At 48.1% G+C, this 26,006-nt stretch overlaps 2 protein-coding genes across 3 annotated transcripts; one reads left to right on the forward strand and one right to left on the reverse strand.

The window, feature by feature from the left end:
- Window positions 1–2,780: 2,780 nt before the first annotated feature.
- TATDN2 (TatD DNase domain containing 2) lies at window positions 2,781–24,246 on the reverse strand. 2 transcript variants are annotated; one of them, XM_043885227.1, is made up of 8 exons: window positions 24,105–24,246; window positions 23,541–23,972; window positions 16,500–16,994; window positions 9,368–10,234; window positions 7,201–7,328; window positions 5,735–5,918; window positions 5,144–5,319; window positions 2,781–4,764 (listed from the first exon to the last, which is right to left on the reverse strand). In XM_043885227.1, the coding sequence occupies exons 2-7, from the start codon at window positions 23,964–23,966 to the stop codon at window positions 5,179–5,181; spliced, it is 2,241 nt and encodes a 746-aa protein (XP_043741162.1). In that variant the 5' UTR covers window positions 23,967–23,972; window positions 24,105–24,246; the 3' UTR covers window positions 2,781–4,764; window positions 5,144–5,178. The 2 variants fall into 2 exon arrangements, 1 of the variants encoding a protein (XP_043741162.1); XR_006337395.1 differs by lacking the exon at window positions 2,781–4,764 and adding an exon at window positions 5,438–5,533 and having other exon boundaries at window positions 5,179–5,319.
- LOC122682492 (translation initiation factor IF-2-like) lies at window positions 23,822–25,028 on the forward strand. The gene is made up of 2 exons (XM_043885230.1): window positions 23,822–23,979; window positions 24,240–25,028. Exons 1-2 carry the CDS (start codon window positions 23,965–23,967, stop codon window positions 25,026–25,028), a joined length of 804 nt encoding a protein of 267 aa, XP_043741165.1. The 5' UTR covers window positions 23,822–23,964.
- The last annotated feature ends 978 nt before the right edge of the window (window positions 25,029–26,006 follow it).

Here is a 26,006-nt window from a genome sequence, read left to right on the forward strand (position 1 = left end):
CAGGGGACCCTCAATGAAAGGGAGACTGAATGAAAAGGCTATCTTGTTTCCTGTTTCACTTACCTCCCTGCACCCAACTCTCTAAGCTGCAGCTCTGCCATCAACTCCGTGCCTGTCCATTGGGCAGACCACACACACACACCCCTTCCATCTCAGGAACACACACATCACACACACCCCTTCCATCTCAGGAAAACACACACACCTATTTGGCTGTGTAGTGACTCAGCTCATCGAGCCCTTGGCTCTGAAAGCATCTGCCTCTAAGGGATGACCCTAGTTTGAAAGGCATTATCCCCATTAGGGGGGCTTCCCAGGAGGTGCAGCGGTAACAAATCCACCTGCCAATGCAGAAGACACAGGAGATGTGGGTTCGGTCCCTGGACTGGGAAGATCCCTGGAGGAGGAAATGACAACCCACTCCAGTATTCTTACCTGGGAAATCCCACAGACAGAGGAGCCTGGCGGGCTTCAGTCTGTTGGGTGGCAAAGAGTTGGACACAGCACACACACATCCCCACTAGAGGAATCTAAGGTATTGGAAAGCGCTGAATGATTTGGGTGGAGGGAGAGAGGAAGCGAAGTCCACCTCCAGTGAGCCAGCTTTTCTCTCTGATGCAGAGACCCATGTGTGGGCCTGGAGCTGAGGCACATCCCAGCTCCAAAACTTAGCAGGGGTGCCACCCTCATCGTTGCTAGCAATGCCAAGGGCCCTTTTCTGAACATCCAGAGGAGGAGCCCAGGCCCAACCATCATCAAACAGCCCAAGAAACCACCTCCTGACCTGGTGGAGAAGCAGCCAGTCAGGGTTCAGGGGAGGATGGGTGCCACGCTCCAAGGAATGCTGGTCACCTGTTGCTGCCCCACAAAGACAAGGCTTTACACCTTTCTCAGGGGGCACACACAAGCCTTCTCTCCCACTTGCCTAGGTCATTCATTCCAGAAACATGTTAAGCACCCACTCTGACGGGGCTCTCTCAGCAAGCCCAGGTGGCATGGTGGGGTGGAACGCTATGGGCCTCAGACTCGGACCCAAATGTGAACACCAGCTGTCTGATCCAGCCCATGACACTGAACTTCTCAGGCTCCTCCCATGTGAAACACCCACCTCCCTGGGTCACTGTCAAGACTGAACACAGTATCTCCCTGGAGGACATCTGCACACTGTAGGCATTCAGTTATCCTAACAGCCACCTTTTACTGCATTCCTGCTGTGCCCCAGGCACTGTCCCAAACACGTCTCACATGAATTTAATGTAATTTCAGTTAATTTCCACAACAAACCCACTTAGGAGGAAGAAGACTGAAGTCCGGAGGAATTAGGTGACTTCCCAAGGTCACATAGCAAACAGGTTTCCGACTTACCCAGAGCTGTGGCCTTGGGCCTAGGCTCCCCCGTGTTCTGCTGCTTCTCAACCAATGTTATCCTCTTGCCCTGCTACCTAAGGTAGCCTTTTGTTTCCATTTTTCATTTTCGTTCATAAGACATGGGATCAACTTGGAGTAGGCCAAGGACAATTTCAGGTTAACAACTGGAAGAAATAAAACTGATCACAGGGAAACAGGGGACACACTTGAGAAAATGAGCATTTCCAAACCTGGTCCCACGCCAGCCTTCTCACACCGTCTCCTGCCCACATCACTTCCCTACAACACTAACTTCTGGTTCTCCGAAGCAGGGATATTTACCCCCTGGGCTGAGCAAGGTGTTTGCACAGGAAAAACAACAACAACAAAAATGTCCTTATGAAAAAATTGTTTTATAAATTATATGCCCAGTACATTAGAATGATAATGTGTATTTAACTTCTTACACACACACACAGGGGTGTAAGAAATTCCTTTAGGACAGTGTACACAGAGACCCATGCTTAGCAACCGCACTTTGGTCTGAAATCACTTCCGAACACTGTTGACAAACGAGCATTTATAGCAAGCAAGAGGGCTGCCTGGCCACTGACCAACGGTTCTGCTGCCATCCTGGGCACTTTGTTCAAGCACCACACAGTGGACATTTGCCTGGATTTTACAGAAATGAGTGACATAAAAATGAAAGTGCTTGCAGTAAATGGTTACTATTGGTCCCAAACTTAATACACAGGGAAAGATGCCAAACACCAGGAAGGCCAAGAGCAGGCTCCCAGCTGCAAAGAGACTATCCCTGTGTCAGGCAGACACAGGTGCCATGCGCTCCGCTGGGACGGAGCTGAGACAGAGGAATGTGCTGGAAACACACAAACCAATGACTGTGCATCCCAGAGGAGACATCAACAGATTCCAAATTCATCAACTGTTCTTGGAACAGAGCCTCCCTTTGGACAGGCTTACTTTTGGCTTGAACACGTGTGTCCAAGGATACCTTAAGACAGAGCTGGAAGACAGGAGGAAGTTCTGTTTCACTGTGTGCAGAGTTTGCCCAGAGGCACCAGAGTTCACAATCCAGAGCCCACAGTGCAATGGAGTCATCAACAACACCGCTGTTTATTCCATTTTTTCCCCTCCTGTTTCATTGGTCGGGAACAAAGAACGTGTCTGTTTTTCAAGGCTAAGAAGCAGAAGTGTATCTGGGTGTTCCTGGGCAGTAAAATGAGAGTAAATGCTCAGAGGCAGCAGAGATCTGGAGAAGGTATCGAAGCTGCTTGCTTCCAGCTGAATTCTGCTGAAGCACAGACATATTTGAGAAGGTCTCCAGACCTCTGGATCCTTAGGGTACAAAGCTAGGAAACAGCCAAACCACTGCTAACACTCTGAGAAATACAAACAGACATGGAGACCATGGGTGCTGGCTGAAGATCCATCACTTTATTTTTAGAAAGAGATGGCCAAAGGGGACAAGGGGGCAGAGATAGAGAGGCATTCTAGCAACACAGCAGAAACAATCCAGTTGGCCATCCACAAACTAAATGAAAAACAATGCCAGCTGGTTTTCACCCCCCACCCCCACCCCGCCTGCCACAGGCCACGTTTCACTGTGTAACAGAAATGAAAATCCTTAGTCCTGGAGATAAAAGTGGATAGCACCTGGTGCTTCACCTCGGCAGGGAGACTGCGATGGCTCAGACGTCCAGAGTTGTCCCTCTTAGTCACCGCACGCAGGCCCGGCTGGCTTCCCTCGTTGGTGTGATTTCTAGGCCTTGTCGTGAAGGAGACGGCTAAGCGGCAGTTCATCTGGGGAACAGTGGAGCACTCTAAAACACTAAGTCCTCCAAATCTTCCAAGCAGAACAAGGCTCTGGACTCCCCAGATCTCAGGCACAGATGATGCACAGCTCATCCATGGAAGGTCGACAGTGCATCAAGGCCCACTTCCCAGGCCAGCAACTTAGGTACCAGGGCAAGGAGGAAACACCACACACGAAATGCCAAGTCCTGTTCCTTGCAGCTCATGAGGTTCCAAAGCACCTTCCACGAACACCTAGAGGGATCCAGCACAAGTGATGGATCTTACGATTTCGGCTACTGGTCTCCAAGAAACAGACAAAGGAGGCAGGGTGGCCTGTCTCACTGAGGAAGTTGGAATAAAGGATCCTTTTGTGCCAAGTGCAGAGCGTCCTCACTCTTACCCTTCGACTGTCATAACCTTCCAGGCTCTGTAAGGAACACACCTTGACAAGGCACCAGCAGGGCGCAGAGCACAGCTCAGAATTTGAGACGGCCTGGCTGCTCAGAGGCCGAGCAGGGGCTCTGACTTCCACCGTGGAGAAAGAACACAGTGGAGGCCAAAGTGAGGGAGAGCCCCAGGATGGGAAATGGGAGATTGATGGACACCAGGCCTCTTGTTCTGCATAGGCAATGGAACAGGGCTGGGCGGCGCCAGCAGAGCTTTGGAGAATTAAACTGGTTTGCCTCTTGACCTGGGTGGGGCGCACAAGGGGCCATTACAAGAGATGGAATGGGAGGAGTATTTTTGGTCCAACGCTGCAGGAGGAGGGGGCAAAGTGGAGGCCAGCGGGGCTGAGACCCTGGACGGCAGGCTAGCAGACAGTTTCTGCGGCAGACTGGACCCTTACCAGTTAATTCAACACAACTGAGCTGCAGCCCTGGGGGCCTCAGTAAGGGGAAGAACACCTTCCCTGGGGTCCTTGTCCTCAAACAGGCTTCCTCCTCAGGTCCCCCAGTCAATCCAGGTTCCCTCAGCCAGGACTTGCCCTGGATAGTGAACGCCCCTCGGCTCTCTCTGTGTCAACAGCAGTGGAACCAGTGAGACCGCAGCTGAAGTCCTTGAGTCAGTGCTGACGCAGAACCGACACTGGCCATGGTGCGGGCCAGACTGAAGAGCTACCCCGGGGAGCGAGGGGCTCCCTCACCGGCCACAGGAGCATCAGCCTCCAAGACAGGTCCCCGGCCAACGTCCTCCAGAGATTTCCCACTCGGGAGTTGTGTTTAGAGTAGAGAACCAGGAACCACACCACTGCCTCACGCGCACTAAACAAGGAGCAGCGTGACTTCACACGCAGACTGCCTGCACCTAAGCCGCAGACACAGGCACGGGGTGGGCGAGTTCGCTGCGCCCTCAGACCCTCCTCCTCTTCTGCCTGGGTCGCCCCGGAGCACCGTGGCCGGGAGGCCAGCCCGATCCCCGAGCCCACCCACTGCACCCACCCCACCCTCCCCCACCCACACCAGCCTGAAGCAGAGGCCTCCGAGGAGGTCTCGGGAAACACCCCGTCCGGCTTTCCTCCATCCCAGCCGGCCCTCCAACATCCTTGAGCAGGGACAGGGGCAGAGCTCACACGGCCTTTCTCCTGTCAGGCCACTGGTCATCCTGCAGGGTGTGGGGAAGAGAAAAGGATGAAGGTTACACTCAACTTCAGGGGCGTCCCTGGCGGCTCAGCAGTAAAGAATCTGCCTGCCAACCCAGGAGATGCAGGTTCGATCCACGGGTTGGGAAGATCCCCTGGAGAAGGCAACCCACTCTAGTATTCCTGCCTGGAGAATCCCATGGACAGAGGAACCTGCAGAGCTCCAGTCAACGGAGTTGCAAAAGAGTTGGACACAACTGAGTTAGCATACAAACTCAAGTTCACTCAAGACAGACCAGGCTCATTGCTCAGCCCATGTTTACCTGCTCCATATTTATAGAGACCAAGTCATTTTTTGTCTTGGTTTTGCAAAACTACATATGTAATGTGATTTCCCCCCACCTTTTCTAGGAGACTCCTGGCGGCACCCTCCCTGCTTAAAGACTGTAGAGGCGGCAGGTGTTCTCACGCAGGGTGGCCAAGGTGCTGGCGAGCGGCAGGTCTTTGACCCTGGCGATCTCTCGAACTGTGTGCAAGGCCAGGCCCGGGTGGGCGTACTGGCAAAGGCTCTTGGGAACCTGGAAGACACCAAGCATTGAGGACATCGCTGTGCTTCCTGCGCACAGCCGTCAGGCACGTGTCCCTCCCCGGCCCTCCCCGAGCAGGGCCTCTGGAGCTGTGTAGAGACCCCTTTACCTGCAGACGCAGGGAGAGTCCCAGTCATGGGGGCTCTGGGTGAGCAGGGTCCCACGCTTCCTGGACAACCCTCTACAGGGTAGGGCTTTGCACTGCCTGGAAGAGAGTGGTTACCCTTCAGCTTCTCAGCCCCCTAGACTTTGGTTCTGCAAAGCAACAAAGAGGAGACATCTACACAGCCAGGGGCAGGACCTGGAAAGGTACTGGGGGCTCTGGTCCTGCCAGCCTTGCATGGGTGACCGCCCACCTCCCACCCTCTCTCCTCAGCGCCTCAACTTAGCTTGAAGACGGCCCTACCTGTCGAGGCAGGAAATAGGGAGCGTCCGTCTCTACTATGATCCTCTCCAGCGGGATCTGTTTCAGAGCTTCCCGGGCCTCCCAGGCGGAGGAGTAGGTCAGGACAGCTGTGAAGCCCACGGACATGTTGGGAAAGTGGTCCAATAGGGGCTCGATGACCGGGTAGCTGCCGGTGAAGCAGTGCCTGCGAGGAGGAGAATCCCACATCAGGGTTCTCTCATTAGCCACTCTGCCGAAGCCCCAACCCCCTCTAGACATTGCGCCTCTTCTAATTTTGGTGGACAGATTCTCAGAAATGCAAAGACTGCATCCAAGGGAAGGACTCACAGTCAACACAGTCAGAAGCAGAACTGACAACTGCAGCCCCTCTGAATCACGGCGACTGTGGGCAGAAATTATGTCCATGTAATCGAATAAACGAAGGGGCCGACAGGTGAATTTTTCTTCTCTTAACCTGATACCTGTCCATGTTCTCAGTAGCATATACATCAGCCCAGAAGGGCCCAGTGACTGCCTCGTCTCATCTCTGGTGGCCGCTCCACTCAGAGGCGTCCCTCTTTGCCTGGGCGCCTGGAAGGCAGTGGTCTAGAGGCCTGACAGCCCCACCCTCTTCAGCCACCTGTCACAGTCGGGCTTGGGATCTAGACTCTGTGCTTTCTCAGTTAACCCATCTCGCCCGTCTTGAGAGAGCCAGCTGGGCATCGCCTCCTGGCCCCTTTGTAGCCAGAGGCAGCTAAGGGCCCGTGCTCTGGCTTCCTGGGCCCCCTCAGCCCCGCACCCTCTGGGGAGTCACCAGCGGACTGTCTCTCAGAGCTCCTCCAGGGCCCCCTCAAGCCATTCCATGCCCAGAACGGGCACATGGCCGGAGGCTGGTGAGTTTACCCAACTAGAGAAACCCTAGATAACATTTAGAGGAGATGCCTCCTGGACGTTAAGGTGAGGAGGGGTGAGCTTTCAAACTGCAAGCAGGGCTTCCCTGGTGGCTCAGACGGTAAAGAGTCTGCCTACAATGCAGGAGACCCGGGTTCGATCCCTGGTTTGGGAAGATCCCCTGGAGAAGGAATCTCTAGGTGAAAATCAAACTGCAAGCAGGAGAGAAAATTTCCTTTCCGGTGCCCTGGAATGTTCTCTGTGTGCCCAGCCACTGGACCCACAGTAGCTTCCCCCCAGATCAACAGCTCTCATTTCTGAGAACCGGGCCTCCGTGACAACCTGCTTCATGGGATGGGGGTCACACGGATTCAGGGTGTTAGCTCAAACCATATGAAGCTGTCATTTTTTAGGTAAAAAGTGGTCAAGTATCAGAAATTTCTCATGGGTCAAAATGACAGTTAATCTTTTGAAAAGATTCTATGAAAAGACCTAATATTATCAACGCTCTTCTCACTGCATTTGTTTTTCCCAGTAACATCCTAGACAGAGGGACATGTTCACTTCATTTGCCCGCTGAAGTTCTAGGCTCTCACCGGTGAATCTTGTAGTCTGGAGGCACAAATTTTTTCATGATTTTCAGCAGATCTTCATCAGCTTCTCGGCAGTGGATCACCAAGGGCTTCCTTAGAGACACAGCCAGCTGTAGCTGCCTCTCAAACACCTGTAAGAAGGCAGCGACAAAAAACTGTGGGTGAGGGCCATTCTGGATGTCTGTTACCTCCAGAGCAGCCAGTCCAGTGGGCAACCCCCACCATCTCCCACTCTTTGTTTTTAAACTCATGTAGTAATAGCTAACACTTACTGACTGCTTACTAGGGAGTAGTATTATTTAGGTGTATTATAACTTGCAATCCTTAAAAACACCCAAAGATAGGGTGCTCAGCCCATCATGTAAAGAAACGGACGCTCCGAGTGAGGTCAAACAATTTGCAGTTGATTAGCTGGAGCACCCCGATTCAAGCCTGAACCCAGACTCTGCATGGAGCAACCACTAGGCAATGCTTATTTGGGGCTCCAGGGGCAGGTCAGGGCTCAGGAGCATCACTCCAAGATACGTGTCCTCTCCTTCACTGTCCCTGCTCCTACTCCCACTCCCCAGAGGGAATCCATCACCTTGCACACCTTTTCCTACGCAAAAAGTCGCCATGGATACATCTGCACGATGCCGGACTCTCAGAGGTGCTCAACTACTTGTGGAAAGAATAAATACTAAAGGTATTTCCTGCAACTTGCTTTCTTAACCAAAATCAGATCTCCTGCTAGGTGAACACCTACAGATACATTACATTAAAAACACACACAAAAAAAACGAGGCCACTTTAAAAATCTTTAGTGGTAAAATACACATGTTGCTAACAATCTTAATGAAAAAAACTGGGCTAGAGCTTCTACTTTCCTCTAGCAAGTTCAAGTTTAGGAAAAAAGAACAAAAGGAGTAATTCATTATAAACAAATTACCTCATCTTAATATTTCCATGAGTAGTTTTTTCAATCGTGGAATATAATTCATGTTTGAATTTTTAACATCAAATTAGAAGATGTTTTTGAGTCAGGTGATTCACTTGAGAATGACATTTTCAAGTCCAACACTCAGTACTACCTCCTCTCAAGATAGTGGCAATGAGCCAATACCAATTCTGACATAACTCAGGTTTAACCTGTGGTTTCAACTAAAGGAAAGTGAGCCTGGAAACCAATAGCATGGAATGCTTTCAAGGACTTTAACGATGAGCTAATCCCAGTACCCACAGTCCACTGGAGCCCTCTTTAACATATCTGCCCTCCTTGAACTCCTCCAGAGGCAGAAGTCTGCAAGAGATTCTAATTCCAACACTTAATCTTTGCTTCTAGCAAAATGTTTGCTTCTAGCAAAAACTACTAGCATAATCAAACTATTATAGACTTGGGGTGCAACATGACATGGCTGTTTAAAAAAGCCTATTTTTCAAAGAATATTTAATGAAGCGGGAACATTTTCACGGTGGAAAAAACATTCAAACTACTCCTTTCTCTCTATAAATCTCCTAAATTCTTTTTTAAAAGGCACGTACATACAGCACTCATTTCCTTGATTCTTTGACAGGTGTTCATAAGACATGCCACCAACTGCCCCCTGCAACTCTCCAAGGGATGGCGACAATAAAAATATGAATTCCAAAACACATCTGAATTTCAAAAACTATTAAGAAAGAATTCTTGGGGGATAGGATCAGTGGCTGCAATGGAGCATGTGTCCTCCCCAGGAGCCAGCTGAAAAAGAACAAGAGGAATTGAAGCTCACTGCGAGGGAGAAGTCATGGTCACTATCTCTCCTGGATTGGGAAATGATGATCTTTGCTCATTTGTGTGTTTTGCAATATTCTGCAATGGGCACACTAACTTTAAAATCAGAAGAAAAACATATTGTTTAATTAAACAAACAAAATGTGTTGCTTCCCAAGAAGGAATTTAAGCTTTGACATTTGTATCATTAGCTATAAAGGTCATTCAGCCCCAACCCTCCTCTTCTTTCATAATACAACTGAAAGGAAAGAAACAGCTTGCAAAGCATTTGCCCAATGACACCTAGGGAGAAGCGGTCTGGATAAGAGCAATCACCTTTTTAGAGATTCTAAATTCTTTAGCTCCCAAAGTGGAGAAACCCTTATGTAACCACTAAGAGAGGAACGAACACTGTGAGCAAACCAAGGATGATATTACCTTGTGCTGCTCTGGGACAGGCGTGGTGCACTTGTGAGAGTAATCCAAGCCCATCTCCCCGAATGCCACGGCCTTGGGGTGCCTCAAGGCCTGCAGAAGATTTCTCTCTTGACTCTCACTGTAGTAACGTGCAAAATGCGGGTGGCAGCCAAAGGCCCCCCACACCAGATCCTCCTGCAACAGGTCCTCCCAGAGGCCATCGGTCAGGGTGCGAGGATCGCAGAAGTCGGAGATGCAGCCCTGAAACTCCTTAGGGAAGGAGCTGCTGTAAATCTTCCTGAACCTGGTGAAGGTCCCTTTGAATGACAGCTTGGAATAGAGCATGTCCAAGTGACAGTGGGTGTCGATGAAACCCTCCAGCCGCGGCTCCCGACGGCTCCTGGGCAGGGAGCGAGATGCAGGTTCTTCACCCGGACACGGCAGCACGTCCTCCTGGAATGTTCTTTTCTCCTTCACATCTTCTTCCGAGCTTCTGGAGAAACAAGACGCACGAGACTTCCGGGATCTGCCTTCCTTGGCAGGCTCAGGCTCCCTGGAGGTGAGCGGGGGGCTCACCGTCGAGGCGGGCGAGGAGTCGCGGCCGCCCCGGCCCGCCTGCGTCGTGCTGCCGCCGCCGCGGCCCGCGGAGGGGCACCCGGGAGCCTTGGGACCGCCGGCCCAGTAGCTGGCGTAGTCACACCAGGGACTGCTGTACAGGTGAGCCGGGTACATGACGTAGTCCGTGGGGAAGGCGGAAGCCTCTGGAACGGCGGAGGCTTTTAGGGAGACGGGCTCCTCCTGAGAGAACCTGGCCGTGGAAATCTCGTCCACGTCGGACCAGTCACTTCCTGAAGAGGCGCGCTCCATCACCACCTCCCGGTCCTTAGGCTGCAGAGGAGAAAAGAGACAGAAGGTTCGCCTTCGTCCTGTGTGCGGACAGCCTGCCAAATAGAAGCCCTGGCCGCTCTCTGGCCACGGTGATGGCACGGCATTGACTCCTTAGCGCACTTGTCATCTGGCTTCTTGATTACTTCCCAGAAAGTGAGCCGGGCTACCACGGAATAAACTTGGGATCATGGTGTCATGTGCCATCCCTGGAAGGGAGGCTGCGCCTGCATTCCCTTTCTGAAGAACCCCTCTTGGAAAAAAAACCGCCCTCTAGAACATACAGGGTGTGGGGGTGGGGGGGTGGGGCGGGGGGCGGTTTTTAGAGAAAAGCACCGTCCAGCATCTCATCACTAACAGCAGGTCTGTAGCACATTCAAAATGTAGCAGCATGCAGTCTGAATGGCTTGAGGGTGTGTCTGCAAATTCTTTGACATTACTCTCCACTGAAAGGTGGGGTCTGTGACCCTTCCCCTTGAACCTGGGCCAACCTGTTTGGTAACTGATAGGCCCGGAAGGGACGGCAGCTTCCAGGACGAGGTCAAGGCAGTCTTACTCCTCTGGGGGAGGTCGACTACCGTAAGACTTCTGAGCACCCACAACCACATGCTAGAGAGGTCACAGATTGGTGCCAAGCATCAGTTGCTGGACATGTTCACATGTGAGCACATGTCAATAAAATACCTCTCACATACTCTAACAGATAGTTAACATCTTTGCAATCTAGCCCTTCAAGGTATACTTCACTATTTTCCCCCAACAACGAAAGTTAATCTGATTAAAATTATAAAAAATATCCAAATGGAAGGTAAGGGTTTCTCCTCAAAATGATACTTCCCTTTTCTGAGGGTTCATTTCATATTCAAGTCATCACAAAGTCTCTTGTAGTACAAGATATACTCTTTTATTTGAAGAAGATAAATGACCCTAAACAAAACTCAGAGCCAAGCTAATTTGAGAATTTAAAGAGGTTCCCTAAACTCTTTTTTTTTTTAAGAGGGGGGAAAAAAATAAAAAAATAAAAAAGAGGGGAGATGGGAAGCAAAAAAAAAAAAGCTAACAGATTTAATAATTATTCCTGAGGGTATGACCTCACAATTCTGTAGTAGACATCATGTTAAACAAAGGTTTTAAAGGTAGTTTTTAGTTTTTTATAAAGATAACTTTTTAAAAAGCAGTAAGGTAAGTGGTTATGCATAAAACTACACTGGAAACTTAAAAAACATATATGTATGAGGAGGAACAGGGCAACACAGGGCCAGTTGGAAAGCTTTTTTTGGAAAGCTATTTTTCACTAAATACATTTTTTAGTTTTAAACAGTGGAAATATACTTCCTAAAATACTAACCAAAAGAATAATTAGACATGGTTACACTATAGGATGCCCAAAACTTTACCTCCAAAGACTGAACCAACTGAATGCAAAGGGAACGCTCTTTGCAATGTGGGATAGAATTTCCAGGGACAAAGTAATACAGACCAAAAAGTGCTACACTGTATCAGTGAGATCTCAGCTACAGGAAATTCTACAAGTCAAATGACATCTTTTTGTTTGTTTAATAGATGTAACAATAAATAAATAACATGGGGTAGGAGAGGGAAGGAGGAATCTATAGAGACCAAGAGATTTAACACTTTAGAAAATGACAGATATGACTCTTACATCCTGCTTCAAACAAACTGAAACAGTCATGAAACAGGGAAATTTAATCACTGACTGGATATGTGTGCTCAGTCGCTCAGTCATGTCCGACTCTTTGCGAGCCCATGGACTGTAGCCAGACAGGCTCCTGTGTCCATGGGATTCTCCAGGCAAGAATAATGGAGTGGGCTGCCATTCCCTTCTCCAGACTGACCAGATAGTTGACCCTATTAGGGACTGTGGGGACAGGGCAGAAGGAGAGGTTAGAACTGTAGTTATGCTTGTTTTTTCCCTAAAGATCCTAGTTTGAGAGATAAACACTAAAATATTTATGGGTGAAATGATATGGTAGGTGCAATTTTCTTCCAAATAATTTGTGGAGAGAAAAGGGATACAGAGCTGCTCAAACAAGACAAGACTGGCAGTGAGTTAACACTTACTGACGATGAGTGATGCGTAGGTGGGTAATTTTCATAAATGTTTTGAATATCTCATAATAAAAACTTTAAATGGAAATAATAACAATTAAAATTCCAATTCAGATGGAAGGGCAGAGCTGTCCCCTGGCTGCTTCACAGACTATCATCTCAGGGTACTGATTAAAAAAAAAAAACTAATTCCCCAGTTCCATCTCAGACCTCTTGAGTCAGATTCTTCTTCTTCTCATCAGGGAAGTTCAGGAAATCACATTACATGACTCAAAAAGTAACTCCAGTGACAACAAAGACCATGTCAGAGAAACATGTGAAAAGGTTCAATAAAACTAATCAAATATGAGGGGGTGGGAAATGGCAGAGTGGGGGGAAAAAAGACTTCAAAAAATGCACATGTACCTAGAAATACATATGATAAACAGACTTTGATGACATCATCTAAGACCTTGAAAGACTTTATATATAGTCAAGTTGGCCAGGAAAAGGTTTTGGATTTCCTTTTTGGGAAAATTGACAATTACCTATACTTAAGACTGCCTGAGGTTCAAGTGCATATGGTGAGATTTAAAGCTGCATTTATTGAGAGTCTACTATACACGAGGCACTGAGCAAAGTATTTTCATGTATTAATTTAGGATTCAGCAAACTTCAACCCACAAGCCATATCCAATACACTGCCTGGTGGTTTAAGTAAAGTTTTATTGGAACATAGCCAGGCTCATTCATTTAAGTATTGTCTATGGCTGTTTTCATGCCATTACAGAAGAGTTGAATAGTTGCAATGGAGGCCTTAAAAGCTCAAAAAACCTAAAATATTTACTATCTGGTCCTTCACAGACTGAGTCTGCTGATCCCTGTAATAGTCTGTGATAACATTTAAAGAATCATGCCTTTTTATATAGAGGAAGAAACTGGGGCTCAAAGAGGTTAAGACTGCAGTACACCAGCAGAGCCAGGATATGAACTCAAAACTGTCTGATCTCAACACTCATCGGCTAACCTACCCAAATATATACTCAACAGGCAATCTAAGTGTCCAGTCTGACAAATGGGAGTTTGGGTATAGAAGTTTGGGAAGTTCACCCACACCAGGGAACTCCAGGCAGCAAAACAATGATCTACATTAGACAAGAAACACAGGCATTATACACTGGGTTGGCGGGGAAAGTAGTTTACAAAACCTACTGCTCTTGGGGTTTCCAATTAAATACAGCACATGTGGGTTTTGTCCTTCCTGCCAAAAAACTCTTATTAAAGTTACAGGAAATGGACTTCAAAAAGCATAAACCTATGAAGAGAAAGCAATAGAAAAAGAGCAAAGCAAACTAAAAAAATTATCAGATACTAGAATGCAGATAGAGGAACGGTCACTGGATAAGCAGATCCCAGATGGCCAGAACCTAGGCCTGCAGTGAGAAAACCCCCGAAACATGCTGAATCATACTACAGGCCCCCAGAAGACTCAGGAATTGGAGGTATCAGAGCTCTCAAAATGAAGGCAAGGCTGGAGATGAAAGAGGATTTGTGAAGTTAGAGCCCCAGATCCTTGCTCCCATCCTGTAGAGATGGGTCTGCCCCTTCCCCGCCCCGCAAAAGATAAGGTATGAGCTTGGAAAAGTTAAGCCAAGGAGCCTGTGGAAGAGTCAGGGGCAACAGACACAGCGCCGAGGGTCATCACATGTTAGACGCTGATGAACCGGGGCACCTCCCTCAGCCTGACTCCTAAACACCAGCAGCTGGACCTGTGCTCCTGAGCAGAGCACGGGAGGGTTTGTCCCAGGGCCCCACCCCTCACCCCCCAGCAGCCTGAGGATAAAGCTACAGGTGATCACCTGATGTTAAAGGCAGCAGGTGATAAGCCCACCCAGGCACCAAGACTTCCAACAACTGGTTTTTAATGCCTCATCGTTAAAATATGAACAGATACCCGAAACATCTGAGGAAAGGCCTACCACAAAAGACAGACACCAAATTATTTAGGGGAAAAAACAAAACAGAAGAAAACTCTGAAAAAAGTAGTGTGGAGAGAAAACTTCGAAACAAACTTTTAATTCATATTCTCAGAGAAACAAGAGAAGGTATTATAACCTCAAAATGAAACAGGATGTCTAAAAAAGGACAACTCAAAAAACTGAGCCAGTGTTTTATAACTTAAGTATGCCAAAAATTTTAAAAGTATGTGTTATCATATGCACTCTCCTTAATTATTCATAAAGAAAGCAGAGATGAAAAGAGACAAAGGAAAAAAGGAATCGTAAGGAATCAAAAGGAATATACCCTCAAAAAAAAAAGAAAGGTGGGGAGCAGACTACTTATTTTGACAATATTGAGAAGAATTTTATGGTACTGTTAGGGGAAGCATACTGACTGAAACCGCCCACCCTGGCCAGGCACCATAGTAACCATTTGCATGAGTTGTTTTACACAGGAGGTCCTGGTAAGGAACACGGAACTAATAAGCCACCACCAACCAGAAGAGCTCAGGAAAGGTCAAAAGGAGACACCCCAGGCCACCCACCTCCCAGAATCCTCCTCTCTGGCATCCATCTTGGCTGAACAAGGGTGCGCCACCAGGAAGGACTCTGAGTCAGAATGATTGGCTAAAGACAACCTGGAAACTAATCCCATCACCATAAAACTGCGAGCCAGTGGCAGAGCTGTTCTCCTGGGGCCCCTTACCCTCCTGCTCTCCGGGCCCTTTCCCAATAAAATCTCTTGCTTTGTCAGCACATGTGTCTCCTCGGACAATTCATTTCCGAGGGTTAGACAAGAGCCCAGCTTCTGGCCCTGGAAGGGGTCCCCCTTCCTGCAACAGTACTAGCAGTTGGGAGATGAAACAGTCACAAGAACAGAGAAAACTACAGGGAAGAAACAAAGCAGGATGAACTCCAAGGCAGATCAACTTTTATAAGGACAGAAATGTAATCAGAGTATACTAAGTCACTCAGCTATGAATACGGTCATAATAATTGTAAATAGATTTGACTAAAAATTATATTATGAACCAGGGAGCTACAGGAAGGCAGAGAGGATACATTTACACATGTGGGTACTGTCGAAGTGTAGAGAACTAAATTCTCGTCTCCTGTGTAGAAAGTCCACAGATGTCTAAATTTTAAAAAAATAAACAATGCGAAATTACTTAGAAACATGGACTAGAAGAAAGAGACGAGAGGGGCTACCTCCGAGCAGCAGTCACGAAGGATGGGCAGAGAGAAGTACCACAGAAGAATTTTTTTTCCCTCCGAATCAGAAAAAATGTTAAAAACTGCTAGTCTCCCTTCAGTGTTATTCAATGTCACTCTCTCCTTCCTCTATAGCTGCTGCTGCTGCTGCTAAGTCGCTTCAGTCGTGTCCGACTCTGTGTGACCCCACAGACGCCAGCCCACCAGGCTCCCCCGTCCCTGGGATTCTCCAGGCAAGAACACTGGAGTGGGTTGCCATTTCCTTCTCCAATGCATGAAAGTGAAAAGTGAAAGTGAAGTCACTCAGTCGTGTCCGTCTCCTCGAGACCCCATGGACTGCAGCCTACCAGGCTCCTCCGTCCATGGGATTTTCCAGGCAAGAGTACTGGAGTGGGGTGCCATTGCCTTCTCCCCCTCTATAGCAACAGAAGTTTATCTGAATGTAGTGTTTTCCAGATGGAAGTCAGTCTGGAATTTTCCAGACTCTCTTGCAAGTGTTGGCCAGATTCTTCTCAACAGATATGAGCAGACACAGTGGGGACTACCTCTGAGCCAAACTCTTAAAAGGGAGGGAATGTACTTCGCTCTTCTCCCCTCCTCCCGCCTGGAATGTCAATGTAACGTGTGGAGCCTGGTCACAGCCGCTCAAACCAACCACAGGACGGAAACCGCCGAGGGGCAGCAGAGAGTCAAGCAGAAGGCACCCGGGTCGCCCACACCGTGGACCCATCCTCTGTAAGGCAAACTTCTTAACTGAATGTTATTTTGGCCTTTGTTACACAGGAAAATCTGTATCTTAACATATAAATCCTAAAACAAAACTAGCACTGAGTTGAGGTTTCTTAATAAATCTGAAAGGCATGATGCAAGAGAACTATCAGTTTGTTTCCTGAGGCCCTGGGTAAGTCAAGGACTGCGTTGAATGAGTAATAGTTATGATCAAACTAAAAAGACCAAGGACATTTAAGAAAACTCAAAACTCCATGCTTGACCTGAGCTTGACTCACCTTTTGGCCGTTCAAATGCGAGTCAGAGTCATCCAGAAACTCCAGGGGTGGAGAGCACTCCTCGGTGACCATCCTGCGGCCACCCAGGGGCTCCTCGCTGTGTCTCTCCTGAGGGTCTATCACCACCCTCCTGTCACAGAAGCTGCTCTTCTCCAGCACAGCGGCCTCCTCCTCCGCTCTGACCTCTGGGGTGGACTCTCTCTCTTTCCGAGGAGCAGCCACGCTGACACCCCTGGCTGGTCCCTCTCTGCGGCGGGGACGCTCTGCTATGTGGGGTTTTGCCCTTGGGGCCGCCTCTCCCTTCCTCTTTGGCATCGACTTTCCCAGGATGCCCTGGATGGCCTTTAGGTAGATCATGGCAGAGCCCTGGTCTCGAAGTCTATCCCTCTGCCTTTTCTGGACCTTGTGTGGTTCCTCCGTTGTACCATTTTGACCCTCCGCGTCCGCTGCCAATTCAGAATCCACGGAGCTACGAGGGCTATCTTTGGAATCAACCTGGAGGAAAAAAATAAGAAATGATGAAAGGTGATTTCATATACGAAGCACTTAGCAAATGGGACATTAGTGGAGACGTCATGCCAGCCCTCAGCGCAGTCAGCCACTGTTAACAATTTCAGTAGAAACTGGACTAGAAGAACGAGCTGAAAGAGATGAAGGGGGCTATCTCCGAGCAGCAGTCATGAAGGATGGGCGGAGATGGGTACCACAGAGGAATGCCTCTGCCCATCCTCTCTCTACAGTTGCCACAAGGAATTCTACAATCTGGCAACGTGACACCTCCGCTTAACATGCTTCAACGGCTCTGTGTCTGCCTGACTCCTGAGTGTGACCCTGGAAGCTCTCCTCCCCGGCTGGCCCCCAGCCTTCCTTCCAGCATCATCTCCTGCCTTTCTCCACTCAGCCAGGTGTCTGAGGGAAACACTGGAGAAGGGGGAAAGGAGGGCCTTGGAATAAGCAGTGCCCCAAGCATCAGAACAGCATTTCATAATCCTCTTAGGACACACATTGTTTCCTGAAATGTCCTTGTCCATCAAGAGAACTCAAATGACACCTCTTCTGTGAGGACTTTCCCAATGGTTAGTCACTCACTCCTCTGACCCCCTTGTACTTCAAATATCCCTGTTACCACACTCCACGCATCGCACTGTGATGAACTGTCCTTCTCTGCACCACCAGCCCCAGCACAGCCTCACCCAAGCACTGAGACATCCCTGAGTGAAGCAGGAGACAGGATCCCCCGTGAAAGTCTCATCACTCAGGAGCCAAGATGCATAAGGCTTTCTCGTGTCTGGGTTGCGTGACCCTCTAAAAGACCCCTCAAAGGAAGGACGCTGCCCTCTTCATCTCCCTGCTCCTCCCATCTAATGCTGGGCCCAGATGAGTAGGTGCTCACAGGAGGGCAGGAGCCTCAAGAACACTGGCTTTGAAGTCAGACTGACCTGGGATTATACTGTAGCTCTGACCTGTACAAGCTGTGTGGCCCTGGTCCAGACATTTAATCTTTCTGAGTCTCATTGTCCCAGGGCCTACATACATAGTAGGTGCTCAAATATTTGTTCACTGATATCTAAGCATTTGTTAAGTAAGACAGAAAGATAACACTGCCATCAACTATACTTCAATTAAACAAACAAGCTTAAAGTCTTAAGGGTTTAGCATAACTATGGCTTTACTTCTCAAAAAAATAAAACAGATAACACTACCCACCTCACAAGACTGAGAATTATGTGAATGCACCTGATGTGAAGTGACTCACTGGAAAAGACCCTGATGCTGGGAAAGATTGAAGACAGGAGGAGAAGGGGACAACAGAGGATGAGATGGTTGGATGGCATCACAGACTCGATGGACATAACTTTGAGCAAGCTCCTGGAACTGGTGATGGACAGGGAGGCCTGATGTGCTCCAGTCTATGGGGTCGCAAAGAGTCAGACAAGACTGAGCAACTGAACCAAACAGAGGTCAAATATTGAGATTCACATTTGACAAGCTCTAGCTTCCCAGGTGGGATTAGTGGTAAAGAACCCAACTGTCAATGCAGGAGACATAAGAGACATGGGTTCAATCCCTGGGTCAGAAAGATTCTCTGGAAAAGGAAACGGCAACCCAATCCAGTATTCTTGCCTGGGAAATCCCATGGACAGAGGAACCTGGCGGGCTACAGTCCTTGGGGTCACCAAAGAGTCGGACCTGACTTACCTACTAAACCTCCTTCTCCAGCACATAATAAAGTTCAAACTTTTCCTTCCACTCTTCCTTCCCCAAACTGAATTAAAAATTTGGACATGTCATCAACAGATGGAGAGAGATTTCATGTTCCCAGGTTGGAAGAAACAATATTGTGAAAATGATTATACTACCAAATGCAAGCTACAGATTCAATGCAATCCCTGTCAAACTACCAATGATATTTTTTGAAGAACAAAAAAACTTCACACTTCATAGGAAACACACAAGATCCCGAATAGCCAATGCAGTCTTGAGAAAGAAGGATGGAACTGGAGGAATCAACCTTCCTGACTTCAGATAATACTGCAAAGTTACAGTCATCAAGAGAATGTGGTACTGGCACAAAAGCAGAAACACAGACCAATGGAACAAGATAGAAAGCCCAGAAATAAACCCATGCACCTATGAGTAACTTATTTTTAACAAAGGAGACAAGAACAGCGGGGCAAAGACAGCCTCTTCAATAAATGGTGCTGGGAAAACTGGACAGCTGCATGTAAAAGAATTGAAATTAGAGCACTTCCTAACACCATACACAAAGATAAACTCAAAATGGATTAAAGACCTAAATGTAAGACCAGAAATGATAAAACTCTTAGAGGAAAACATAGGTAGAGCATAAATCAAGTGATGACGTAAATCAAAGCAAGATCCTCTATGACTCACCCCCTAGAGTAATGGAAATAAAAACAAAAATAAACAAGTGGGACCTAATTAAACTAAAAAGTTTTTGCACAGCAAGGAAACTCTAAACTAGTGAAAAAACAACCTCAGAATGGGAGAAAATAATAGCAAATGAAACAACTGACAAAGGATTAATTTCCAAAATATACAAGCAGCTCACACAACTCAATACCAGAAAAACAACCCAATCAAAAAGTGGGGAAAAGGCCTAAAGAGACATTTTTCCAAAAAAGACATATAGATGGCTAACACACACATGAAAAGATGCTCAACATCGCTCATTATTAGAGAAATGCAAATCAAAACTACAATGAGATATCACCTCACACCAGTCAGAATGGCCATCACAAAAAGTCTACAAACAATAAATGCTGAAGAGGGTGTGGAGAAAAGGGAATGCTCTTGCACTGCTGGTGGGCATGTAAATTGATACAGCCACTATGGAAGACGGTATGGAGATTCCTTAAAAAACTAGGAATAAAACCACCATATGACCCAGCAAACTCACTCCTAGGCATATACCCTGAGGAAACCAAAATTAAAAAAGACACTTGTATCCCAATGTTCACTGCAACACTATTTACAATAGTGAGAATATGGAAGCAACCTAGATGTCCATCAACAGATGAATGGATAAAGAAGCTGTGGTACATACATACCATGGAATATGACTCAGCCATAAGAAGGAATGCATGTGAGTCAGTTCTAATGAGGTGGATGAACCTAGAGCCTATCATACAGAATGAAGTAAGCCAGAAAGAAAAAGATAACCATCATATACTAATGTATATATATATCATATATAATGAATCTAGAAAGATGGTACCGATAAATTTATCTGCAGGGCAGCAATGGAGAAACAGAGACAGAATTATGGATACAAGGTGGGGCGGGGGAGGAGGGCAGCCAGAGGGTGAGATGTAAAATAGACAGCCAGTGGGAATTTGCCGTATGACTCAGGCAACTCAAAGGGGCTCGGTATCAACCTAGAGGAGTGGGACTGAGAGGGAGATGGAAGGGACGTTCAAGAGGAAGGGGACATATGTATACCTATGACTGATCCATGTTGATATCTGACAGAAAACAACAAAAGTCTGTAGAGCAATTATCCTTCAGTTAAATTTTAAAAATTTAAAAAAAAATTTGGTTATGTCATACTAAAGGCTAAACATAAGGTAGGTGAAGGTGCTCATAACAGAGACATTTAACCTTCTCTATAAAGTAAACGAAAAAATAAAATAAAAATAAAGTAAATGAAAATCATCAACTACTGTTAGCATCTGAGGGACTTCCCTGGTGGGCCAGTGGTTAAGAATCCACCTGCCAATGCAGGGGACATGGGTTAGATTCCTGGTCCTGGAACTAAGATCCCATGTGCCACGGGGAACTAAGCCCATCTGCCACAACAAAGACCCAGCACAGACAAAAAAAAATTAAAAAAAAAAAAAAATCTGAGAAAACCTTGCCAACAATTATCCTGGAGGTAATAAGGCACAAACAAGGAGATGGCGGCCAGCAGGAATCTCTAATGATTCCAAAATGCCAGTCTAGCTATGGTCTAAATGTGTTGCCCACAAAATTCAAATGTTGAAATCTGATCCCATGGTGGTGTTATTCTTTGTGGTCTTTGGGAAGTGATTAGGTCATAAAAGTGACTAATTCTTATTGACAGGATTAGTACTCTGGTGAAAGGGCCCCAAGACAGCGTCCTTGTCCCCTTCTGTCATGTGAGGACATAAAGAGAAGTCTGTGACCCAGAAGAGGGTCCTCACCAAGCAGACACCCTCATCTCAGACTTCCAGTCTCTAGAATTATGAGAAATTTCTGTGGTTTATAAGCTACTCAGTCTGTGGCATTTTGTTACAGCAGCTAGAATGAACTAAGATAAACATCTTCCCTCGGAATATTCCATGACCTGGCACAGAGGCTTCTGTGCTGAGGGGGACGCACAAAGCTAAGTGTGTACCTCTCCAAGTCCACAGAGCAAATGCAAAGGGCAGGTGGACGGGTGGGAAGAAGGCAGGTGAGTGGTGAGGGGGCTTTGCCTTCTTAGACAAACAAGTCTGCAAATGACTGCAGAAAGAAGCGGGGAAGAGGGGCAGAGAGAGGGGAAGGTCAGAGACATTTTCAAATTCATCTACATGAGTAAAGTACTGCACCTCATTTTCAAACTAACAAACCCTCTCTAGGGAGAGCGCTTAGCAGCACTAGAGAAGGATAGTTGGGATTAATTCCATCAAGTCTCATAGTGTACTGACATGAATGATCTTCCAAAAGCGCAAATCTGCCTTCCCTCTCTACAGAGCTCCCTAATGGCTTAGAATAAATCCAAATTCCCTTGGCTCGTAACACCCCACTGCAAGCCCCTACCTAGCTCCTCAGCCTCCATTCCACCAAACCGTATCCTGAGGCAGTCTCGTGACTTCTTCAGGCCTCCCTCCAGATACCAAGCTCCTGAGAAGCCACCTCGTGGGGCCACCATCCAACAGGGTGCTTGACACACAGTCCTCACTCACATGCTTAGACTGACAGCAAGCCAAGGGAAGCACCCCACGACTTCTGAGACAGGACCAGACCACTCACCTCTCCGAGGTTAACCGTGACATGACTCTGGTAAAGCAGGCCCTTGAGGCCTGGAGGAGAGCGAGCCGAGTCTGCCAAGAGATGAGGCGGGGGCCACACCCTCAACTCTCCAGAGAACCCAGCCCAGCACGCAGCACACCCGGAAGACTACGCTAGATTCTTCCTCGCCTCACGATCTGGTTATTGAGATTCGATTTAATCAACTGATCGTTTTACCCTGTACCCCAAACCACTGAAACTGCATCAAGGATAAATGACAAGATCAAACTAGCCTCATATTTACCTCATTCACATGCATCATATTATATATACTTCATATTACCCACACTTATATCAAAGACAAAGCCTTTCAACTCACCATTAAATTTTTTTTAAAAAAATCAATGTGCCCATACAAGGGTTCTGACTGTGAGGGCCACATTGAAAACACATGGAACACTTCTCCTAAGGATAACAGCCTGCCAGCAAGGACACAGAGCTAAATACAGCCTCACTTCTCAGTTCCACATCAGAAACCACTCAGCAAAGGCTTTAGGACAAACTGTTTTCCTTCTGACTGGTTCTGGGTTTTTTAATGATAACTTTATTTAGGGGCAACCCATCTTACCCAAGTAAGACTTTGCCTTTCTTTGCTCCTCCAGGTACAGAACTCCCCACCTCTAAAGGCCCATACCTCCAAAACCTAGAAAGCAAATCCCAAGCAACTAGAAACACTGCCTGGCACAAGCTAGGACCTCGATAAACATTTGCTCAAAACCTAATTAAAGAGGTGGCTGACGCTCACACAGTAGCCGGCAACAAAAACTAGGACTCGTCTCCTCCCTCTAACCCAACCGCAGGAGACTGAACATCTCCAAATTCACGTTCAACTTTCTCTCTCACATACACAGTGCAGGTGTTGAGAAAATTTAATTAATCCTTTTAAAAAAAAGTTAAATAAGTGGATGAAATGCACTTCCTCCGTGAAGTACTCCTCAGTCTGCTTTCCAACATTATGAAACCCTCCTGTATGTTCCCACTGGGGAACTAAATGTTGAACCTCTAAAATAACCCTGCCCCACCATGCAAAAGCCCAACATGCTGGAAAACATAACCTTGGTGAAAAGCCACACCAAAAATCAAATCCTTTTTTTTTTGGTTCTGTGCCTCGAGGTACATGGCACAACTCCGTAAATTAACAAATACATACACACCTATGTCTCTGGGGAACGCCAACCACCTGGCACAGAGAATCTCCCCCATGACTGATTGCCAGTTACAAGCACCTAAGAAACACTTCAATACCAGGAAGCTGGGCCCACACCTGTGCAGAACCTCAAGAATTTTATAGTAGTTTCAAAGTGCTGGCAAGTTTGCAAACTACCTCTCCACCGAACTTCAGGCCATCCCCTGGCATCTACCCAGTATGCGCTTAGCCCCCTGGGAAGACCCCAGAGATCTTAACAAACATCTTTTTCTTAGCGTCCTTTCACCAAAACTCCACCGCCAACATCTCAATCCAAGTGGAATGGGCTTCGCCGTTTGCAAGGCGTTGGGGCCACCTACCTTAAGGCTGCAGGCTTCCTCCTCGAGAGAAGCCATTTCTTCTAGAGAAGGTCTGACAGAGCGCAGAGGGGATCCCCCTGACGAAAGGAACCCCTGTGAGCTCGGAATCAGGCCTCGTTTGCAGGCGGCCCCACCCGCACCTGGGCCAGAGGAATGGGATGAGGAGGAGGAGGTGGAACTTCTGCGGCGGGAATGCGAGGAGGAGGTGGAACTTTTGCGGCGGGATGAGCCCCAGGACACATCGTCGTCCTTCTGGGCTTTCAGGCGCTTGGGGCTGCTGGCCCCTCCTGAACGCGACACAGAGCTGTGAGCTGGGCGGCTGGAGGGGGCCACATCACTGGGCTCCCGGAGGCAGCTGCGCTTGCGGGAACTCCGATCCGAAGTGCTGCTCCAGTGGTACTTGACCTTGCGCCGCTCCGACGCCATGGGCACCTGCAAGGTAAACAGGCGGCCGGGAGTCCACCACCAGCCTGCTGGCTGCCCCTTCCTCAGCCTCCCGCCTTCCCGGGAACCCCTGGGGGAGGGCAGGCCACTAGGTCACAGCCAGGGGATGACTTCACTGACCTTTCCCCTTTTCCACTGCCCATCACAGTTCTCAAGGTTTCAGAGAGGTTAAAGCGCTTCGTACGTCGGCGATAGCAAAGCGCTTCGGAGAAGTCCAAAAGGTCCCAGGATTTACTAAAGGTTTCTTTCGATTAGGTTTCCGAGCCCACAACGTGCTTCCGCGATTACCAAGAGCTTCAGTTTGCAGAGCGCTACTTCGGGGATGTCAAAGCGCTTCCGGAACTACGACGCGCTCTGAGTTTGCAATACAAAGCCCTTCGCAGATGTCAGCGCTTCAAACGGCTACAGGGCGCTGTTAGTTCCACACCTGAAGGCCAGTCCTGCAGCCCCTGGGCGGGCCCGCGGCCGGGAGGCCCGGAACGCCGAGCGCGGGCCGCAGAGCAGGGCCAGACCGGCACGCAGCCCGCCCTGCCCCCGAGGCCCAGCCGACCAGCCCCGGGCCGGAAGGGGGCGAGCCGCCGCTCAGCCGGCGACGCCCGGGTCCGCCTGCTCAGAATATCCCCGGGTCTGCCCCGTACTCCGTCCCTGCTCTCACGGCCCGGACGTCGGCTCCGCAACCTGCACCGCCCTGACCGCCTGCTTGCCGTCCGCCCCAATCCTGCGGGGCCGGCCCTGCCTCCGCCGGAGCTGGGACCACACCGGCCTCTGCGGGACCCGCCTACCGGAACGAGCTGTGCGGCCCGCAGCCCGGCGTGCGGCGAGGGCGGGTCCTGCGCTGAAGAGCGGGCGCCCATTGCTCAGATCAACAAGGGGCGGAGCTCCGAGCAAGACGGAGCTCCTCTGTTGGTCAGTAAGTCTGGAGGCGGAACCCTTCGCCTTACGAAACTCGTCCATTGGTCGGAAGCTAGACGGGCGGAGCCACACACGTTAGCTCGTAGAGCTCGAATCAGAGGCGGGGTCGCAGTTCCGCAGGCCTGCGGATAGTGGAGGAGGGAGTCACCGAGTGATCCGTGCTCCCGGGGCTGTTCCCTGCTTCTCAGCTCTGTCCCCTTTAGCAGGGCGCCTTCAGATTCAGATGCGCTGATCAAACCCACACTCGCGTCATCACTCCATTTACAGAGCAGGAAACTGTGGTTCAGAGACCCAGTGGCAAACCCAGAAACTGACGGATTTGGAATTAGAAATTAGAAACCACGGGGGGGCGGGGGGAATAAAAGACTACACAAAAATGTGAACTATCCTCTGGCAAAGAAACATCAAAGTTAAAAAACAAGTTACAAACTTGGCAAGATGTTTGTAACACATAGCAAGGGGCTCATGTCCTTACTATGTAAATACTTTGGCAATAAGATAATTAAGTGGGCAAAGGAAATGAACTGATGAACGTAACAAATCACAAAATTGGTTAAATTTCATGTTGCCGTATGAAAAAATGGCTCCATTTTCAATCATTTAATGAGTACAAATAAAATTATGTTTTCACCCATTAGGTTAGCAGTGATCAAAAAGCATGATGATATTCTCTGTAGTTGAGGCTGTGCAGAAATGCACTCCCATACATCACCAACTGACCTTATACTGATGTAACCTGTTTGGAAGGTTTGGTTGCAAGAAGAATGAAAACAGTCTCAGTATCCAGCAAGTGAAGTTAGTTGTGTAAATTACAGAATAACCATACTAACTGGAATAGCATAACCAGAATATGGAATACTAACTGGAATAACCATAACCAGAATAACTGGAATAGCAGGCGAAAAGAATGAAGTGCTCCAAATGTACTGTTGAGGAAAAATAGCCAAGAAAGACAAGAAAACACAGAGGATCCAAAATAAATGAAAATACCCTGTGTGTAGCAAAAAATAAGTGAAGCCTCAAGATACAAAATTTCTTATGTCTGTGAATAACCACTCTGCGTCTAATAATTTTATTGAGATATAATTTACATACCATAAAGTTGACCAA

Source organism: Cervus elaphus, chromosome 24 (genome assembly GCF_910594005.1).
Source record: "Cervus elaphus chromosome 24, mCerEla1.1, whole genome shotgun sequence".
NCBI classification, from domain to species: Eukaryota; Metazoa; Chordata; class Mammalia; order Artiodactyla; family Cervidae; genus Cervus; species Cervus elaphus.

What these genes read in the sequence shown, in the direction of transcription:
- TATDN2 (XM_043885227.1), bottom strand. Translation starts at nt 23,966, where the DNA reads ATGGCGTCGGAGCGGCGCAAGGTCAAGTACCACTGGAGCAGCACTTCG. An exon ending in CGCATTTGAACGGCCAAAAG is followed by an intron (nt 10,235 to 16,499) that starts GTGAGTCAAGCT and finishes TCTCCTCTGCAG; the next exon opens with CCTAAGGACCGGGAGGTGGT. An exon ending in CCAGACTACAAGATTCACCG is followed by an intron (nt 5,919 to 7,200) that starts GTGAGAGCCTAG and finishes TCCTCCTCGCAG; the next exon opens with GCACTGCTTCACCGGCAGCT.